General features: G+C 43.4%; 1 protein-coding gene across 2 annotated transcripts; it reads right to left on the bottom strand.

Moving 5' to 3' along the window:
• Nucleotides 1-66: 66 nt before the first annotated feature.
• On the bottom strand, nucleotides 67-20976 carry CFAP161 (cilia and flagella associated protein 161). Of its 2 annotated transcripts, XM_055417956.2 has the most exons (7): nucleotides 20781-20975; nucleotides 19178-19267; nucleotides 17867-18099; nucleotides 16180-16264; nucleotides 11000-11158; nucleotides 1040-1113; nucleotides 67-636 (listed from the first exon to the last, which is right to left on the bottom strand). In XM_055417956.2, exons 1-7 carry the CDS (start codon nucleotides 20847-20849, stop codon nucleotides 381-383), a joined length of 966 nt encoding a protein of 321 aa, XP_055273931.2. In that variant the 5' UTR covers nucleotides 20850-20975; the 3' UTR covers nucleotides 67-380. The 2 variants fall into 2 exon arrangements, with proteins under 2 accessions (XP_055273931.2, XP_088685701.1); XM_088829575.1 differs by lacking the exon at nucleotides 11000-11158 and having other exon boundaries at nucleotides 20781-20976.
• Between the last annotated feature and the right edge of the window lie 1110 nt (nucleotides 20977-22086).

Consider the following 22086-nt stretch of genomic DNA (forward strand, 5'->3'; position numbering starts at 1 on the left):
ACCCATTTTTTATTTCTTACTACACTGTGCAGGGTTGGGATAAAGAGAGTGGAGCCAGAAATTCAGTAAAAGTTCTGATAACTTTATTGCAAAGACATAGCTTTTAAAAAGTAACACAGCCCTCGTAGAAGCTGCTGGTACAGAGGATCTAAATATAGGAAGCTGAGTCTTCAGAATTTGCTCATCAACAGAGGAATGTCATCCAGTAACCTTCAAATGCAATTTCTGAACTACTGCCCATGGCAATTTTCCCCTGTGTCCTAGACCTCCACCGTTAATTCAATAGTCTGAATAGAGTCTTTGTCTTAATACAATGTTCGGAGAGTTCTATGCCTTTCTTAAGAATAGCCTGAGGCATGCAAGGTTGATTTCCCAGACAGCTACATTGGAAGTGCGCACTGAGGCACGCAGCTATGCGCATCAGGTGTGTTTCCAGCCCCTGGGTCTGAAACCTGATCTTTCACTTGCTCTAGGGCTTGGGTGTCCTCTGCCGGAGGCTTGGGCAGGTCCAACATGGTGGACAAGTCCTTCCTGGGAGCCCCAGTCACCAACATCCAGTGGTTCTTTGGCTTTTCAACTCTGTGTGAATCCAGATAGGTGTGAGCAGCAACCTCTGCTTCCTTCCCAAAATAGGTTCTGGGGTAGAAAAGAATTAACACAGGTTGGAAATGGAATTACAACCCTCAGTAAGCTGTTATGTTCATCTCAAAACACCTAGTTCAGCAGAGTGCTACATAAAGCCCTTGCAGGAAAGAAGTTTCTCTAAAACAGGATGTGTTTGCCAGCAAGACTCACCAGACTGGGGCAAGGACGAGGTGTATAGGACCCCATGAGAGCTAAAAATCCTCTGTGGGGAAGGACTTGCATAATAGGAGGGGTTCTGAGGGAAGTTTTCACACCATCAAAGTTCTAGGTGGTAATATTTTTCATAATCAAAGGACTTGTGTGCATGGCCATCCTCTTTAAATTGAACTTCTTGACTGTATTCACAGCCTCCACCCTCCAGCATGGCATTTTGCTGTACCCTGCTATACAGTACCTTAGGAAAAGATGCCGGTGGGCCACCAGCCCGCGATTCGTGTGGCAGTGAGTGATAAGAATCTTCGTGTTTGCCTTTAAAGATAAAGAAAGTGTGTTATTGAATTATGAATCAAGGCTTTCAGTTTCTTAAAGGCAAGACTTTGGAAATATTGTGTATATATATATAAAATATATTTATATAAAGTATCTATATATAGTGTATATGAAAATCACTACCAAATACTGGAATAAATAATATAAATAAATAATAGTATAAATAAAATAACATGAAGATTACCAGTAGTTATTTATATATAACATACAATAAAGTATCTACATATAGTGTATATGAAAATCACTACCAAATACTGGAATAAATAGTATAAATAAAATAACATGAAAATTACCAGTAGTTATTTATATATTACATACATATATAATACTGTATACTGTATATAGTGTGTGTGTGTATATATATATATATATATATATATATATATAGTAGTTATATGCCAGTGCACATGCTCAGTCACTCCAGTCATATCCGACTCTTTGTGACCCTATGGACTATAGCCCTCTGTCCATGGGATTCTCCAGGCAAGAATACTGGAGTGGGTTGCCCTCCTTTCCAAGGGGTCTTCCCGGCCCAGGGATCAAACCTGCATTTCCTGTGTGTCCTGCATTTAAGGCAGATACTTTACCACTGAGGCACCAGGGAAGCCCAGTAGTTTTATAGATACATATATCAACTGATAATCTTCATATTATTTTTGTACTTTTCTGACTTTTCATAAATGAACATATATTGTTTATAATATAGAAACAAAAAAGACATATTATTTCAATAAAACACATATTATTTCAAAATCATATATATATTAGGTAGGTAGAATAGGAAAAAAGGAGTCCAGAATGGCAGTGGCTAAAAGAGGGAAGAGCCCACAAAAATAGAACAAAGGAAGGTCTGAGGACTGTAGTGAGCACCTCAGGTAAAACAAACAGCCCTCCTGGCTAGCTCAATTTACATAGGGCAGGCCTGGGGGAAGAGGAAAAAACACATAAAAAGAGGAGCCAAATGTGACCGGGGGACTTTGCTTCTCTTCAAGTCTTTTGGGTCAACCCACCCTTACACCTCAAGGATGTATTTCCCTTTGCTTTCTAAATAAAACTGAGCTGTAACACTGGTCTGTCTGTCGCTTCAAATTTTTGCTACAGCGAGACAGAACCAAGGGAATTACACACTCCCCCGACAAAGATGGTGCTGTGACTCGGATTTAACCTGGCTCAAACAATTTCGGCTCAGCCCCCATAAAGCAGAAGCCAAGCACAGCAGAAGCGCAACTCGGCAAAAGCTCCTGCATTGGAAGCTGGACATGAAGAAAACCCAGTGCAGGGGAAGTGACAAGAAGCCCAACGTGCTGGAAACCAGGACAGGAAAACAAACTCAGTAGAAAGCTCACGTGGCTCAGTCTCAGATTCCAGGAGACCTCCGGTTGGGGTAGGAAGTCCTCGTCCCTATGGCTGGAAGGACATTTGGCTAACAAAATCTTAATTCCTTTACAATCTCTCATTTCTTGTTTCCTCAAACCCCATCGCCCGTGAACAGGCGAGTGGCAGTGGGTGCCCCAGGGTGTCCCAAAGGCTCTACTATCTGCTGTGCCTTAGTAGCTGTTGCCCAAGTGGGTGGGGGGTTCCTCTGTCCTTAATCTTCTTTGTGCCAAGGATCAGGCCAATGAAAACTGTGAACACAGGTCAGGTATTTAGCAGATTTTCCGGCAGGTTACGAAGGGGATTCCTCGGCACATTTTACCCGCTGCTCTTTCCTCCCATCCTTCAGCTCCTCTCTCCATCTATGTCACTGCTTACAAAGTATTGGGCAGGTCATCATCTTTCCATTTCTGAAAGTTGTGTTTGAAACCACTTACCTAAGATTGGGACTCAAACCCCTGTGGCAGGGACTCTGTGCTATGCTTTGTCACTTAGTCATATCCGACTGCAACTTGAGTCCAATCAAAATCCACGGTGCCTGGTTTTATGACCTAATGAAGCTCAGGCTCTTGATGTCTCATTGCAAAAAATTCAGTGAGAGACATAGTGATAGGTAAGAGGTGGACTTGTTCAGATTTAGAGAGAAGCACACTCCACAGGGTGTGGACCATTGCAGAGGGCAAGTACAGAGGCCATGGAATGTGGTGTGGTTAGTTTTCTCAAGCTGGGTGATTTCATATGCTAATGAGTGGGGCGATCATTCCAACCGTGGTGGAACCACCCACCCCTCGGTCTTTTGACAGTGCCTTAGAACTGTCCTGGCACCTCTGGGTGTGTCATTTAGCTTACAGACTGAGGATCACGGTTTGGTTGAATCTGACTTGTCATCTTTGATCCATTTTATTTTAATCGGTTTATGTAATGCCCCTGGTCTATGTCATTTTCTCAAAAGTTGTACCCTACCCCCTTCCCTCCTGTTTCATGCTCTTTTCCTGAGCCCCGTCCAGGCCCACAATGTTGCCTCTACAATCTTCTGGAGGAACAACCATAAAGCAGCTGGCCTTTGGGAGAGAAGTGCTATATGATATCCAATCTCTCCATATAGTCAGGCCTTCATCGTCCATGTTTCCTACAACATGCCCAACAACATGCAATTCAGGTTCTAAACTTTTTGGCAGAGAGGGGATATAATGTTTCCCGTGCTAAGGCACATATGGTCAAGACAAAGGTCACTTACCTGGGAGTTCAGATTACACACAGGTCCAGGAAGCTGTCCTCTGATCGAATACAAGGAATCTTCCAGTTGCCCTCCCCCATGACTTGAAAACAACTGCAACTTTCCTGGAGCTAATTGGGTATTATAGAATCTAGATCCCCAACTATGGTCTAATTGCCCAGCCCTTATACGAAATCTTGAAGGGATGGGATGATTCAATCCCACTGATGTGGGGAACTCCTTAAAAGGCAGAGGCTACACTAAAACAAGCATTAACTCAAGCACCTGCCTTGAGATTGTCAGACCCAGAAAAAGCATTCCAACTTTATGTCCACAAAAAAGAAGGAATAGCCTTGGGAGTGTTAACTCAAAGGGTGGGACCTGGGCCCTAGCCTGTAGCTTATTCATCCAAGAGGCTCAACCCAACCACCTGAGGCTGGCCTCCCTGCCTTTGAAACTTTGCAGCTATTGCAATCCTGATAGAAGATGCTTTAAAACTCTCTTATGGGGGCAAATTAACTATTTTTACCAGCCACCAAGTGAAATAACTCCTACATAGGAGAGGCCATTTATGGATGCCTGATCAAAGAATCCTCAGATATCAAGTAATGCTGATGGAAAATCCAAGCCTGACTATATCCCCTTGTGAGGTTCTTAACCCTGCCACCCTCCTGCCTGCCCCCGAGGGCTCTCTCCCCTTTCAGTCTTTCCTAGAAACCTTGGACCACTGGACAAGACCCCAAGAGGGATTGTCAGAAGATCCACTGACCAATCCTGAGGAAATCTGGTACACTGATGGAGGCAGCTTTGTCTTGGATGGAAAAAGAAGAGCTGGATATGCAGCAGTCTCCAATTTTGAGACCATAGAGGCTAAACCTTTGCCACCAGGTACTTCAGCCCAATCAGCTGAACTCATAGCCCTGACTCGAGCTTTACAGCTGGGAAAAGGAAAAAGAGTAGCCATTTACACTGACTCCAAGTATGCCTTTCTGGTGCTACATGCACATGCTGCTATTTGGGAAGAAAGGGGCCACTTGACCACCAGAGGGTCCCCAATCAGATATGGTGAACAAATTCTTAGACTCTTGGAGGCAGTCCATCTGCCCACTGCGGTTTCAGTCTCCCGCTGTAAAGGACACCAAAAAGGGAGCACAGAAGTGGCACGAGGGAACCAAGCAGCTGATCAGGCAGCTAAGAGAGCAGCATTACAGAACAATGACTTAATAGAGGTTGCCACCTTAGTTCCACAGACTAATTTGCCAGAAACTCCTTCATATACTGAAGGTGAGACTCTTAAAGCTAAGAGTGAGGGCTTTCAAGATCATATGGGGTGGTTGCAAAAGGAAGGACTCCTTTTTCTGCCTGGGAACCGCCAATGGAAGTTGGTTAACTCCTTACATGCCACCACTCATTTAGGGGAGAAGACCCTCCAAAGATTACTAGAAAGGTCCTTCAGAGGTTCAGTTCAGTTCAGTTCAGTTCAGTCGCTCAGTTGTGTCCGACTCTCCGCGACCCCATGAATCACAGCACGCCAGGCCTCCCTGTACATCACCAACTCCCGGAGTTCACTAAAACTCATGTCCACAGAGTCGGTGATGCCATCCAGCCATCTCATTCTCTGTCGTCCCCTTCTCCTCCCGCCCCCAACCTTTCCCAGTGTCAGAGTCTTTTCCAGTGAGTCAACTCATCGCATGAGGTGGCCAAAGTATTGCAGTTTCAGGTACAGGCCTCCAAATGACCATAAGGCAAGTGGTCTCCTCTTGTCCCACTTGCGAATTAAACAACTCCCAAGGAGCTCAACCCAGCTGGCCCAGCCCATCCAATGACATGGGACCTCCCTAGGAGAGGGCTGACTGATGGACTTCACCCAGATGCCAGTTTCTCAAAGGTATAAATACCTATTAGTCATGATAGATACATTCATAGGATGCATTGAAGGCTTTCCCATCTGGACTGAGAAGGCTGATGAGGTGGTTAAAAAACTGCTCCATGAAATCATTCTGAGATTTGGTCTGCCCAGGTCATTACAAAGTGACAATGAGACAACATTTACTTCTAGGGTCACCCAAGGGATCTCTAAAGCATTAGGCATTACTTATTATTACCATTGTGCCTGGAGGCCTCAGTCTTCAGGAAAAGTAGAAAGAGCCAACCAATTCTTAAAATCAACGATAAAAAAGATAACCCAGGAGACCTCCCTGGGATGGAAGGAAGTTTTACCAATAGCTCTCCTCTGCACCCGTACTGCCCCTAAGGAACAGGCTGGTCTTACCCCTTATGAGATGCTATATGGGAGACCTTTGTTTATGTCAATGACCTCTTCCTCAATCCAGAAGCTCAGTCCCTTCAGTCTTATACAATGGCCATTGGGCAATTCCAACAGGATATATGCTTGTGGGGTGTCAACCAGGACCTAAAAGATTCTAAGGAGTCACCACTATATGCTCCAGGGACTCAAGTCCTAATTAAAGTCTGGAAAGATGGGTCCCCAAAGGCTCAACTCCAGCCCACATGGAAGGGCCCCCACCCTGTAATAGTTTCTACCCACAGCAGTCAGGGTACCATGACTCATGGATTCACTACTCATGAATCAAGCCATGAAAGAAAACAGAAGAGGACACTCAATACACCTGTGAGTCCCTGGGAGAGCTCAGATACCTATTCAGAAATGCAAATGAATGCCATTCTAATGAACACCCCCAAAATTAAGTTTCTGGGGATAAGATTTCTCAGGATAGCGCTAAAGAGCCAATACAGCTTGGCAGGGGTTGTATTCCAAAGCAGACAGGAGATAGATCTCCTGATCCCTGAACAAGGAGGGACTTGAGTCATCTTGAATGAGATGTGTTGTTTCTGGGTAAATACCTCCAGGTAAGTTAAAAGAAAGTCTCACAGTCCTCAAGGAAAACATTCAGATCCTACAGGATCTCAAAGAATGAGCTAGAGAGTTAGGGTGACTACAGTCTCTCTTTGGGGGATCCCTCTGGCGATGGGGAATTTGGAGTTGGCTAATGCCCTTACTAATCCCTGTCATCACCATATTGATGCCTGCTCCATGTATTATCAACTGTCTAACCCGTTTTGTCTCTGCCCAGGTCAACAAGCTATAACATGCAGTGCCAGTTCAAGGATATATAAAACTATAGCTGACCATGGAAAATATCACTCACCCTTAGACGGACACTGCTATGAGGACTCTGAGGCTTGAGACTAGAAAGAGGGGGAGGCCCAATGCCCAATGCCCCTGCCATCCCAATTCAGCAGGAAGGAGCCAGAGAGACCTCGAAGCCCTTATTCCCAAAGAAATGGGCCTCCCATCTCTTGAGGGGGCAATGTTAGGTAGTTAGAATAGGAAAAAAGAGCCCAGAATGGCAGTGGCTGAAAGACAAACAAGGGAAAAGCCCACAAAAATAGAACAAAGGAAGGTCCAAGGACTGGAGTGAGGACCTCAGGTAAAACAAACAGCCCTTCTGGATAGCTCAATTTACATAGGGCAGGCCCAGGGGAAGGAGAAAGAAACATATAAAAAGAGGAGCCAAATTTGACCAGGGGACTTCTCTTTTCTTTGAGTCTTTTGGCTCAACCCACCCTCATACCTCAAGGATGTATTTTCCTTTGCTTTCTAAATAAAACTGAGCTGGAACACGGAGCTGTAACACTGGTCTGTCCATTGCTTCTAATTTTTGCTACAGCAAGACAGAACTGAGTAAATTACACACTCCCCCGAGATATATATATATATAGATAGAGTGAGAGAGAGAGATGGAATAACCTAGAAGTCAAACCTTTATAGATTAGTAAATACATTATTATAAATACATATATGATAGAACATTATATAATCATTTAAAGTCAATTTGGAGAAGATCCTTAACAATTGGAAATAGGCTCAGAGGTGTTTTAAAGTGGAAAAAATAAGAATATTCCTGATGTCCTAATTTTTTAAAAACATTAAAATTAAATTTTTAGAAAACATAGACATTGAAAAAGAAAAGATAACAGTGGCTTTCTCTGGAAGGTGGAACTACTGGTAATTTTCTTATTATTTTTTGTCCTCTTCTGACTTCCCATAAGTGAACACACATCGTTTATAGTCAGAAAATAAAAGACATATTATTTCAAAATCCTGACTCATGTAAGCTAAAGGCAGTGGGAGATGAGAGAAAGCAGCTCTGACACCCAGGAGCTGGGCTGGCACCCCCAGCTATGCCTTAGTGTTCCCCTGTAGAATATAATCAATTTCACACAATGCCCACATCAGACAAGGCCATGCTGTGACCATGATGGGTCAAGACAGAAAGAAGACCACTGTGTAACTGTGTCAGAACACAGCAAAACCATGAGCATTGTCCAAACCACAAAATACCAAATGTCCTCCTCTCCCAGAGAACAGGAGTGACCGCAGCTTCCTTGCTCAGGACAGCTTTGGCTGTGCGCTGGCCTGCCCTCTATAGATAAGCTGCACTGAGACACACCTGCTTCCTGACAGCACCCAACCCCACTTCCTGAGACCCTCCCTAAACTCTCCCACCATAACCCCAGTTCTGCAGCTTGTCCTTCCTGACAGTCTTTTACTGAGATGCCCCACCGTTCCCTGTGATGCGTGTCGCCGTCACTGAGACAAGAAAGAAAGCCGACTCATCCAACCCCAGGTGCTCCTGACTGAAGGGCATTGACATGTGGATGGAAGTTGGACAGGTATCAAGTGTTCCACTTTGCAGAGGTGTCTGAGTGAGGCTCGAAGACCTGCCTCAGGCTGTGGCTTGAGTTAGCGATGGAGGAACAAGCTCCTGGTGCCTGACAACCTGTCTAACCTAACAACAGCAACAGAACCACCACCACCATTAAATTAACAACAATGAACACTTGGGAGTGCCCTCTGAGCCTGGTACTTTTCTTTTTTTAAATTTTTATTGGAGTATAAACTCCAGGAGGTAGTGAAGAACAAGAAAGCCTGGCATGCTGCAATCCATGGGCTGGCAAAGAGTCAGACGTGACTTAGAGACTGAACAACATAGTTGATTTACATACAATATTGCACTAGTTTCAGGTGCAAGCAAAGTGAATAGGTTTTATATTAAATATGTATATATATATATATCTCCACTCTTCTTTTCTTGCACTTTAAAAAAAAATATGTCCATGCTACGCAACATGTGGGATCTTAGTTTATGCTGGGAGGGATTAGGGGCAGGAGGAAAAGGGGACAACAGAGAATGAGATGGCTGGATAGCATCACCGACTCGATGGAGGTGAATTTGAGTGATGGACAGGGAGGCCTGGCGTGCTGTGATTCATGGGGTCGCAAAGAGTTAGACACGACTGAGCGACTGAACTGAACTGAACTGAATAAGCATGGTAAATGTACTAACCATTTAATCCTCATAAAACCTCGTAAGTTGGACATCATCATATGTCCTCATTTTACAGATACTGAAGCTGAGATACTGACAGTTTAAACTGTGGAGATGAGAGGCACTTTCAAGGAGAACAAAGTTGGCAAAGGCCAACAGAAATCTGTCAACCATGCATCATTGTGGACCACGTGTATATTCTCCATGCTGGGAGAAATGCCCTTGCAGGGACTTCCCTGGTGGCCCACTGGCTAAGACTCTGCACTCTCAGTCCAGGGGGCTCCAGTTTGATCCCTGGTTGGGGAACTAGATCCCACATTTCACAGTTAAAATCTGGTGCAGGGAAATAAATATTAAAAAAAAAAAAAAGAACCTTGCAAACCTGGGTCCAGCTGTGGAGCTTGAGAGAGAAGCCCACTGCATTGGGTAGATTCCGAGTGGCTGGTAACTGGAAATCCCTGGATGGCCAGCTCTTTGCGTCCTTCCTGGCTATAAGTCTGCACTCTCCCAATAACCTCTAATGACCCCCCGGTCTTCATCTGCCTGATGCCGCTTGAGCAAATGGCACAGCCTCTGGTACTTGAAACAGCTCTGCACCTGCCTCCCCATCCAGAACTCTGCTGCCATCCACAGGGCCCAGACTCCTGAGAAAACAGCCAGCCTTGTGCTCACCTGTGTGGCTGCCCTGCCCTGTCCTTCATTCCTCCAGATTACCCAGGCTCTTTAGAAGTAAGGACTTAGGGAGCTCCCTGGTGGCCTAGTGGTTAGGATTCCAGGCTTTCACTGCCGTGACCTAAGTTCAATCCCTGTTCATGGAACTAAGATCCTACAAGCCATACAGCCAAGAATAAAAAAGAAGAAGATTTTTTAGCTACAACACCAAATGCATAATCCATTAAGAATAAAGTGGATAAATCTATCTGACTTAGTAGAAATGAGGACTTAACAGAGGCCTGAAAGAAAGCAGCAGCAGCATCTTTACAGTGTCGGGCATTGGTTCTCAGCCTCATCTCAGGGGCAGGGCCTGGGCCTCCACATTTTTATGAAGCTGTGTGGGTGACTTTATGTGCGGTCAGCATGGAGAAGCACTGAGGCAGGATGCTGCCACTGGGGAAAACAGTACTCCCCAAATTTGAGTTAGGAATGAAAACAAGGGACTGCCCTGGTGGTCCAGTGGCTAAGACTCTGTGCTTCCCATTTGAGTCAGCTCTAATGAGGTGGATGAACCTAGAGCCTCTTATACAGAGTGAAGTAAGTCAGAAAGAGAAAGACAAATATCAGATATTAACACACATATATGGAATCTAGAGAGATGACACTGGTGATCCTACTTGTAGGGCAGCAAAGGACACACAGACAAAGAGAACAGACTTGTGGACACAGTGGGGGAAGGAGAGGGTGGGATGATGTGAGAGAGTAGTATTGAAACATATACATTACTATATGTAAAACAGATAGCTAATGGAAAGTTGCTGTATGACACAGGGAGCTCAAACCCAGTGTTCTGTGACAAGCTAGCAGGGGGGGATGGGGTGGGAGGTGGGAGGGAGGTTTAAGAGGGAGGGGGCATATGTATACCTATGGCTGATTCATGTTGATGTATGGCAGAAATCATCACAATATTGTAAAGTAATTATCCTCTAATTTAAATTAAAAAAAAAATAGACTGTGTTTCCACTGAAGGGAGCGCCGGTTCAATCTCTGGTCAGGGAACTATTAATAAGATCCTACATGCCACGCAGTGCAGCAAAAAAAATTTTTTTAATAAAAATAAATAATATATTTTTTTAAAGAAATGAAAAAGAGACAGAGTGAAAATCCATAAGGAAGAGGACCCATCGGAGCCCTGACAAGCCTCTATCTTACACACAGGAATGCTTCGCAGCCACGTCACAGCATTGGCACATACAGCTGTGCTCACCGGGACAGGGGAGCCCTCGTACTCCAGGCGAAGCTGGGGATCAGGGAAGGCAGCCTGCCAGCAGTTCAGGTAGGAATCCTCATGCGTCAGGGACACCTCCTGGAGCCAGGACCTCTTGGATGACTTCAGAAGGGTCCTGTGGTCACTCGATAAATATAACTGAAAAGGACAGCAAGCAGATATTTTCTATCACATCTATGTGAGCAGCAGTTCACTAGCTGGACGGCCAGTGTGTTCAAAAATGAAAGTGTTAGTCGCTCAGTCGTGTCTGACTCTGTGCTACTCCATGGGCTGTAGCCTGCCAGGTTCCTCTGCCCATGGGATTCTCCAGGCAAAAATACTGGAGTGGGTTGTCATTCCCTTCTCCAGGGATCTTCCCAACCCAGGGATTGAACCTGGGTCTCTTATACTGGCAGGCAGATTCTTTACCGTCTGAGCCACCAGGGAAGCCCAGTATGTTCAAAAGCAGTTTTCAAAAGCCCTGCTCTTACTGATCGTATGAGGACACTCAACCTTATCTTGAAAAAGCCGTCTCAGAGGCTGAGACCACTCACCCTCGCATCACCTCCAACTGCTTTCCCTTTCTTTGAATACCAAGCCCAGCCTCCTTCTTCTTCTGCACCCCTCCTCTTGTTCAGGGCATCGGGTTTGGATCAGTATTTTATTCATTATGAATAATGTTGCATGAAATGTACTGCATGAAGTGAATGCTCTTAAAACCAGCACCAGCACAGCTGATATTCATATGTAAACCTCCAAGGGGGCCTCAGCCCCTCTGGAATTGATGTCCACACTGGGACTTCTGTCAGCTCTCTGGTTGACTTTTTAACTTTGCAGCAACCCATTTTGCTAAAAAGTCCATAATGTTAGCTCCTGGTCAGCTGTTTACCAATACACCTTTCACCCTGCCCGGGCAGGTGTTTCTGCATATTTTGATCACTGTTCATTAAACTTCTTTTCTATGCAAATCTGTGCATGAAGCACTCTGGGGAAGGTGGAAATGAGTTACTGCCCTCTAGAAGTTTCCTGACTAACAGGAGAGAGGATTGAAATGGGAGCATCTGTAAGGTATGGTGTCCAGCAGGGATGCCAAGAACTACAGGAGGGGACAGATGGGAACACTTGCTCTCCCAGGGGCTCAGGAAAGACTTCTAATAGGAGGTGATGTTTTGCCAGGGAGCCGGAGGGGATGAGCATGGGCCAGGACAGAGGGGAAATATTGCTGTTGTTCAGTCTGCTCAGTTGTGTCTGACTCTTTTATGACCCCATAGGCTGCAGCAAGCCAGGCTTCTCTGTCCATGGGATTTCCCAGACAAGAGTACCAGAGTGGGTGGCCATTTCCTTCTCCAGGGGATCTTCCCAACCCAGGGATGGAACCCTCGTCCCCTACATTGGCAAGCGGGTTCTTTACCACTGAGCCACCAGTGAAGCCCCAGGGACATATTACAGACGACTTTAAATGCCAGTCAACAGCAGCACTTAATGCAGAGGGCAGTTGGGAGGTGGGAAGAGGGAGCACTACTGACTTTTCACTGGAGATGGGAGGTGAGAAGAGCTGACCTTTTAAAGGATCAACCTGACAGCAGTATGGGATAAAGTCAGGATAGACTGAAGGGCTCAAGCTATGGGGAAGTGGCATCAGGAATGCAAAGATGGACCAGATTGCATTATGAAGAAAGAGCCATAGGACCTAACAACTGAGCTGTATGTGGCTGGGAAAGAAAGATAGGTCCAAGATGTACTGTGGCTTCAGCCTGGCTGATGGGGAGGATGGCCATGCCATTCTGAGCTAATGGAAAATAATATACATCTCAAGCCACAAACGTTGCTTTTTTCATATAAAGAAAAATATTAATACAATCAAGAACAAATCTAGATGGCCATCATCACCAGATTTCTCATAAATATCCTGAAAGGGCTTGCTAATTAAAAGATGGGAAATAGAAATAAGAGGTATGAGAACTTGGGATGAGATAAAATTGTCATAATTTGAACATGAGAAGTCACGAGAGAAGCAACTACAATTAATGAGTAAGTGATTTCATCAAAGAGATCTACGGGAAGGAGAGCACAAAACTTTACTGAGATGTAGAAAGGAATAATTGGATAGGGACTTCCCTGGTTGTCCAGTGGTTAAGAGTCTCCGCTCACACTGCAGGGGGCGCAGGTTCGATTCCAGTTTGGGGAAGATCCCACATGCCTCACAATGTGGCCAACAAAAAATAAGACAAAGAAACAAAGAAAGAAAAGAATAATTGAAGAAACATATCTCAGAAGACAAATACTATAAAGCTACTAAATAGGTGAATGCACTTAATTTTACAATGTCAGTCAAAACACCAAGTGATTTTCCCCCCTACAGGGGCAGAGGGACTTGAAAAAATTATTACTACATTTAACTGAAAGATCAATTCCTAACAAAATTCAAAGAAGGAATTAGCCCTACAAGTCCTCAAAGTTGTATTATAAAGCTACAGTCGGGGAATAAAAAAATAGACAACTTCAGTTCAACAGTCCCAAATAAGAAGCTCAGAAACAGCCATATGTAATAATGTAAGCAGCACATTTCAGTGAAGAAAGGGATAATTACTCAAGAAATAACACAGATACAACCAACAAGTCATTTGGGGGAAATTTAGATGTTCACATTAAGCCCTTGATCAAAATAAATCCCAAGTGGATGAAAGAATAAACTTAAGCAATACTTTAAGTTCAGACATCTAAAAATTAATACAAGTTACTCTTTTTATCACATCTTTGGAACAGACTTCAAAGGCTCTGAGCCATGGAAGGAATTACAAAGAAAAGCACTGATAGGTTTGACTCAAACATAGATTAGAACAGATACAATTTAAAAGCCAAGCAACAAAAGACAGGAAATACTAGCAACACACATGACACATTTTTATCATCTGTGAAAGAGCAGATATTAAAGCCTAAGGCAACGAAGAGGCACAGCATAGATGGTTTACAGGAAAGAGAGAGATGAGATGGAAGGGGGAGGCGGGAAAAGAAGGAGCAGGAAAAGAAAGAGAAAGGGAAAAGAAAAGGAAAAAAAATCTAAATGTTCTAGTGTTTGTGATCTTCCCTATATTTTAAGATTTTCCCTTTATAAAGTAAGCCAAAATGTTAGTAGGGTTCCGCTCTTGATAAAACAGTGATGATTTACTGTCCTCTCTGTTGAGATATTTCCTCTAATTTTCACATTTAAAATCAGGCTGCACACGGGGAAGTTTATGAAAAAGGAAACTCGAGAAAAGAATTTTATGCATGGTCAGGACTGATTAAGATTAGACTGAATTTAATTATATCAATGAATTTTATTATTAAAAGTAAACTAATACAAAAAGAAATCAGCTGCACATTATAGGTAGACGTATATATTGTCATATTGAGTAAAGTCAGACAGAGAAGGAGAAATTTCTTATGATATCACTCATAGGCAGAATCTAAAAAGAAATGGTACAAATGAACTTAAAACAGACTCACAGACTTCTGGTTGCTGGGGGAGGCAAGGTTGGGGAAAGGATAGGGGAAAGGGATGGTTAAGAGAGTTTGGGATGAACATGTACAAGCTGCCATATATAAAATGGATAACCAATAAGGACCTACTGTATAGCACAGGGAGCTCCACTCAATGTTATGTGGCAACCTGGATGGGAGGGGAGTTTAGGGGAGAGAGGATACATATTTATGTATGTCTGAGTCCCTTTGACCATCACCTGATGCTATCACAGCATTGTTAATCGGCTATACTCCAGTATTGGAGTTTCAGCTTTAGCATCAGTCCTTCCAATGAACACCCAGGATTGATCTCCTCTGATGCTGGGAGGGACTGGGGGCGGGAGGAGAAGGGGACGACAGAGAATGAGGTGGCTGGATGGCATCACCAACTCAATGGACATGAGTTTGCGTGAACTCCGGGAGTTGGTGATGGACAGGGAGGCCTGGCGTGCTGTGATTCACGGGGTCGCGAAGAGTCGGACACGACTGAGCGACTGAACTGAACTAAACTGATACTCCAGGATGAAACAAAAAGTTAAAATAAAATCAGGCTGCAGCTTACCATCTATGGTGTTTCAGAGTGTAACTGCCAGCATTAATTTCTTAGTGGTACAAAAATAATAATGATGATGATGATGCCACATCAAACAATAAAGGAATCTTTGATTCAGTGAAAACTGTTACATTAACACCAGCTCTGCCATTTAGTAGACATGTGACTTGGAACAAAATCAATTAATTTGCTGTGCCTCAATTTTCCCATCAGTAAAACTGTCATAAAATAGTCCTTATTTTTAAAGATTTGTTGGGAGGAATAAATGAGTTAATATATGTGAAGCACTACACATGTAGTAAGGTATAATTGGAAAAGACTTTGACGCTGGGAAAGATTGAAGGCAGGAGAAGAGAGTGACAGAGGATGAGATGGTTGGATGGCACCACCATCTCAATGGAAATGAATTTGAGCAAACTCCGGGAGACAGTGAGAGACAGGGAAGCCTGCCGTTCTGCAGTTCATGAGGTCACAAAGAGTCAGACATGACTTAGTGACTAAATAACAACAGCAACATGGTATAATCACCTCCATTTTCATAGACAAGGTGCAAAAAGGTTAAATAACTTAACCCAAAGTCCCATCCCATAGGTATGCATCTCAGCTGGAATTCATATTTGTCTGAATCCCCAAGGTGGAGATAAAGATCAAAGACTTATGCTCCCTGATTTATGCAAATATATTAGCATGGGTGACATTAAACAGCTGTCAGGGCCTCTCACCTTCTGAAATGGCCTACATTCTGCCTATGGAGTGTGTATCTCCCTGAATAAACCTTTTTTCACTTTAAAAAAAAAAAAGCTGTCAGATTATTTATTATATAACCTGATCATTTAACTTACAAGTGGAGGTGGTATGAATTTTTGCTTTTTACCAGATGCATTGCTAAAAGGTTTTTCCCCCCTTGATCTTTAGTTTTTAAGAATGTATTTTTGTAATCCACGAGGTTGGAAGCAAAGAATTGGCCCAAAACTGCCTTGGAAAAGCTGCAGTCTGATACTGTAATGAGACCAGAGATGGAACCCATACCTGCAGAGTTCTCTGTCCACTTCAGTGAGTAGCCAGCAGCCCACCCGGAAACAAAAGTGACTGGTCCCAGTAGACATGCACCATGATGACTCACCATTCTGTCGTCAAATCCTCCTGCTATCCCGAGGCGGAAGTTCTGCCCGTATCTAAGGACTTGACCGATGACCTCTCCAGCTGCACTGTCGGTGAAGAATGAATATAATGTCAATTCTCTGCATTAGGATCATTCTACAGCTCTATTTTTTGTGTATGCAGTTTTGCTTATAATTTTCTTGGTGGTTTAGTCCTTAAGTCATGTCCAACTCTTACAACCCCATGGACTCTGTATATACCATGTTGTTGTTCAGTCGCTAAGTCATGAGATCCCATAGACAGCAGAAACCAGGCTCTGCTATCTGTGGAATTTTCCAGGCACACAGAATACTGAGTGGGTTGCCATTTTCTTTTCCAGGGGCTCTTCCCAACCCAGAGACCGAACCAGGTGGTGCTAGTGGTAAAGAGTCTGCCTGCCAGTGCAGGAGATGCAAGAGACTCAAGTTCAATCCCGAGGTCATGGAAGAGTCCCTGGAATAGGAAAATGGCAACCTGCTCCAGTATTCTTGCCTGAGAAATTCCACGGACCAAGAAGCCTGGCAGGCTACAGCCTATGGGATCCCAAAGAGTTGAACAGAACTGAGATGATGCCTACAGTTACTGAACTAAGTCACTAACTAAAAGGTCTTTTCTTTTGACCTTCAAATCCTGCTGGCCCCTTATTCACCACCTTCCAACACAGTCAGGACACAGAATGTTCCCACTTTGTGAGCCTAGGATGGACTGAACACATCATATTGTCCTACACTAATGAATTGGCCCAAGTTCACTGACATTTTTTTTTAACTGAAATACAATTGATATATAATGTTACATTTAGCTTTAAGTATATACAACATAATTCAACATTTATATACATAATAAGATGATCACCATGATAAATCTAGTTACCACCTAATGCTATTTAAAATTATTATGATATTACTGACTATATTCCCTAGTCTATACATGACATTTCCAAACACTGACATCTTTAGAGAGACGCAGGGTAACAAATTTGCAGACATTTGGTATACTCTTCCCTCTTAATCTTCCAAGAAACAGAAATTGTGATCAAGTTTTAGTTGTTTTAACATAAATAGTCTGCATTAAAAAAAAATCTAAAGACTTAAAGGACTGACTATATGCCTATCATATAAACTTGCTATCATTAGTAACAAACTGAAGGCAATAACTTTTAATTGTTATTATATATCTATTCTCCAAGGACCTAAATGCTCATCTATAAAAACTCAAGCACATTTTAAGTGGATAATTAATTTTAAAAGAGCAAATCTCCATGTACTATCTTACATTTAACTATATATTTCTGATGCAGAAATAGCATAGCAACATTAAAAATAACGAAAGTACTTGGATGAACTCAAAGCATTAGGAAATGATATTAGGAAAACCCCACTTGGCTTCTCAGGCAGAATCTGAATTTTATTCCCTGGATCAATACTTTCAAATGAAGCGTCTGGAATTGAACTCAAATTGCCCATTATCCTGATGTTTATGGTAAAGGGATTGTAAAGACCCCTTGACAATCATTCTCAAGATAAGAAAACAGGATGAGAATCACAGAGAATGTTCCTATAACCTCTGCCTCTAATCAGCAGTGCTCTCATTCCAGGGGATCCTTAAGCTGCATGTGAAAAGAGATTCATGATGCAAAGGAGCCTATTATACAACTCAAGTTTCTTTACCACAAAATAGTAAAAGTGTTTCTGCCAACTGGGATCTTGGTTTGAGCTGCGCTCAGGCCACAGGGCACCTCTAATTCATCGCTCAGATGGGCTTTAATCTCATCTGGAGTCATACACAGGCTGAGGTCCCCTTGCAGAAACAGATCAGCCTCTGTCTCAGGATGGTCAGGATTCACAAGCATCACTTTGTCGCCATAGTGAATGAATCCGTCTTCAGATATGGAAAGCTGCATCTGCAATTGAAATAGGAGTTTTTCAAATAAACTGTGCAATTCCTTCTGCCACCGCAGATGTACCCCATTTTATTTTATCTTAATTTTCGGCTGCGTGGCATGTGGAATATAGTTCCCGACCACGGATGGAACCCACGCCCCCTGCATTGGAAGGCAGAGTCTTAACCACTGGACCACTGGGGAAGTCCCTACCCTATTTTAATAAGGAATGGACTTGAATTTCCTCAGATCCTTATTCTTTCTTTTCGTGCCACCCATCTGCTCCCAATTTGCCAAACTGAAATCCCTGATAATCCCAAATGAAGTAAAATAAAGCTCATGAGAAATCACATGGATCGATTCCATTACTATTCCTGGAAAATTACTATTCCATTACATTCCATGAAAATTTCTTGAGCACCAACAAAAGGGCATTTTACTTATGAATGCATCAACCTATTCATTTCTTAATTTGGCGAGGCTTCCCTGGTAGCACAGTTGGAAAAGAATCTGCCTGCAATGCAGGAGACCCAGGTTCAATCCCTGGGTTGAAAAGATCCCCTGGAGAAGGAAATGACCACCCACTCCAGTATTCTTACCTGGAAAATCCTATGGACAGAGGAGCCTGGCAAGCCAGAGTCCATGGGGTCACAAGAGTCTGACATGACTAATTTGGAAAATATAGATAAACATAATTAACAGTAAACTTCTCATGTTTCTAAAATCTTGTTTTTGCTGTTTAGTTGCTCAGTCATATCTGACTCTTTTCCCACCGCATGGACTGTAGCCCTCCAGGCTCCTCTGTTCATGGGATTTCTCAAGCAAGAATACTGAAGTGGGTTGCCATTTCCTTCTCCAGGAGATTTTCCTGACCAAGGGATCAAACCCAGGTCTCCTGCATTGGCAGGCGAATTCTTTACCACTGAGCCACCAAGGAAGCTCTTCTAAAATCTTAGGGAATTTTAAACATTGTGATTATTTAAAGAGAAAAACGGGAATTTTCCAAATGACAACTCACTTATGGAATATTTGTTTGCTTAGCATATTCTCACACTTAATTTGATAAAGTTTTGAAAACATTGTTTGAATTTACAATTACCGGTCTCAAAAGATTCTCTTTTAGTCTTCTGTTTCTCTGTATGAGAAGTTGTCCCTTATCCCTCTTTGCTAAGAAGTCTTTCATGATTTCCTGGTTAAAGAAAAAAATGAATGAAATCCAAACAGTCAACAAGAGTCCTGAATAATACACACACTTAGAGCTTTTAGGTCAAAAGAACATCAAGTTGAAAAAGCAAAATCTTAGAATGAAAAAAGAAATGTGAGGAAAAAGGAAGTGGTAGACTTTTCAGCATTACATTTTAGCATTACCTTTTTCATTTCATTTGGAATGTTTAGAAAAACAAGAAAGACATGAAAAAGAATAATCACCTGTAATTACTTCAACCAGTGACAAACATGAGTAACATTTGAAGGTCATTCCCCCCTTCCTGAGGTCTCTGCTAGTTCTATGATGATGAACACTAGAAGTCCTCCCTGATGGCCCAGGGTCTAGTTAAGACCACCATAGGAGAAATTCAGGATAATGAGTATAAGATCAGTAAAAGGGATGCTACTGGGACCCTTAGGAGGTGATATGTGACGGGGTTGGGGGCAGTAATTTTGCTTAGGGCCTGCCTTCTCACCTGGACTGAAGTTTCGAGTCTGTAGGTCTCTGAGGAACAGAGGGAATTTAGCGGGGCTCTGGACTAAGGGAGAGACTCAGACAGGGATGCTGAGAGTCTGGGAGGCCTAGAGATGCAGTGAACCTAGAGTCTGTCACACAGTGAAGCAAGTCAGAAAGAGAAAGAAAATATCATGCATTAACGCATATGCATGGAATCTAGAAAAATGGTACTGATAAACCTATTTGCAGGGCAGGAATAGAGATGCAGACATAGAAAGTGGACTTGTGAACACAGTGGGGGTGTGGAAGGGAACGGTGGGACGAATGGAGAAAGTAGCATTGATGTATATACACTATCACGTGTAAAACAGATAACTAGTGGGAAGGTGCTGTACAGCACAGGGAGCTCAGCTGGTGCTCTGTGATGACTTGGGTCGGGGGTGCAGAATGGGGAGATGGGAGGGAAATCCAAGGAGGGGACATATATATATATATGGCTGATTCACTTTGTTGTACAGCAGAAACTGTACATGGATCTCATAGACTGTAGCAGGAGGCTGCAAAGAGTCTGACATGACAGTGACAGACCACCACCAACAACACAACTGCTTTACAGTGTTGTGTTAGTTTCTGCTGTACAACAATGTGAATCAGCTATAAGTACATCTATGTCCCCTCCCTCTTGGACCTCCCTCCCTCCCCACTCCCATCCCACCCCTCTAGGTCATCATAAAGCACCCAGCTGAGCTCCCTGTGCTATACAGAAACTTCCCCACTAGCTTTCTGTTTTACACATGGAAGTTAGACTCCAATAAAAACAAATAAATGTTCAAAACTAAAAAGAGAGGGAGTAGAAGGGCGTGAACTTGTGGGACAGCCCGTGAGATTCTCAGAGTTCACCGGGAGATGGGGTTTTAGGGACACTGGATGTGAGCTGGGTGAGAAAGGCTTGGGATGCTCAAAGAAGGGGCCGGAACTTGGGCCAGGGGTGGGAGTCCCCGGGCCACGGGTGGGCTGTGCCGGGCCACACCTTTCGTACCTCCTCCAGGTAGACGTCCTCATTCCAGTTGCCAATCCGGACTCGTGGACCGTACAGGTTCTGCGCCATCGTCCCCAGCTCTCCCACCAACAAGCCTGGGGCCCAGCTCCCGTGTTAGAGTCCTTGTTGCCATGACGACCCAGCGCCCAGCGATTGGCCAAGGGCCGGGACCCTGCTAGCCAATAAGTGACCACACGCCAGTCGCGCTGGGCCGAGCGCTGCCGCATCCCAGGGGCTGTCACCCACCCTCACCTCCAACTTCATTCCGCCTCACTTCCATCCTTAGGTTTATCTTGAGTTTAATGGCTAAGCAGGAGAGCGATAAAACTCGAGCTTACAGACCCCGTTTTGTCCTAAACGCTCGCAAACTTTTTTTTTTTCTTTTAGAATCTAAGAGAAACTGCTTTAAAGGAGGGTATCGCTTGCTTCGGGGTGGGGGGCAGCAAAGAGAAGCTTTGAAATGGAAGCCGAGCTTGCTTGCAGTCTGTTTTTATAATCAGCAAGCAGCCATTTCATCATAATCATAAAACAATACAGACTTGATGTAGAAATTTGGAAACCAAAATAACATAGAAAAAAGGAGGAAGGGAAAATTACTCACAATTTTCACCTCCTCCAGAGTAAGATATACATCATGTTAGCCTATTTGTGGATTTGTTTCTGAGGTGGTTCTTATTTTCACAGGCTTTACAGCATTCGTCCTCCTTCCCCCAGATACCAAATGCAAGAAGAAGCCGATGATTTAATAACTCTTGTTAAAACCGGAATATACTAGAGCCCGTATTTTTACACAAAATATAATTTTTGTAAGTAGGAGGGGAAAACAATTGCTGCAGGACTCCTTGGGACCTGATGCTGATTGAATGCATTCAGTAATTCAACTTTATTTACTGTCCACTTCGCAGAGTTGGACACGACTGAGCGACTGAACTGAACTGAACTGAACTGAAGACAGGACAAAAGACACAGGGATCTTTCTTCTCTTCAGCAACCCCAGACTAAAAAAGAAAAGAATTCATGGGGGAAAAAATGACTTCTGAGGAAGGGAATGAATGCAATTAAAGATGTGCCATGGTCAGAAAGAGAAAAACAAACACTGTATATTAATGCATATATGTGGAATCTAGAAAAATTATATAGATGAACCTATTTGCAGGGCAGGAATAGAGATGCACACACAAAGAACAGACGTGTGGACAAGGTGGGATGGGGGAAGGAGTGGGTGGGATGAATTGGGAGATTAGCATTGACATATACACACTGCTGCTGCTGCTGCTAAGTCACTTCGGTCGTGTCCAACTCTGTG

The sequence above is a fragment of the Moschus berezovskii genome, chromosome 21 (assembly GCF_049115385.1).
Source record: "Moschus berezovskii isolate FMDL1 chromosome 21, NW_MosBer_1.0, whole genome shotgun sequence".
NCBI classification, from domain to species: domain Eukaryota; kingdom Metazoa; phylum Chordata; class Mammalia; order Artiodactyla; family Moschidae; genus Moschus; species Moschus berezovskii.

Excerpts from the sequence above, each read along its gene's own strand:
- CFAP161 (XM_055417956.2), bottom strand. The coding sequence starts at position 20,849 with ATGGCGCAGAACCTGTACGGTCCACGAGTCCGGATTGGCAACTGGAAT. Across the intron at positions 19,268-20,780 it reads AGGACGTCTACCTGGAGGAG|GAAATCATGAAAGACTTCTT; the intron begins GTACGAAAGGTG and ends TTCTTTAACCAG. Across the intron at positions 1,114-10,999 it reads ACGAGGGCTCCCCTGTCCCG|GCAAACACGAAGATTCTTAT; the intron begins GTGAGCACAGCT and ends TTATCTTTAAAG.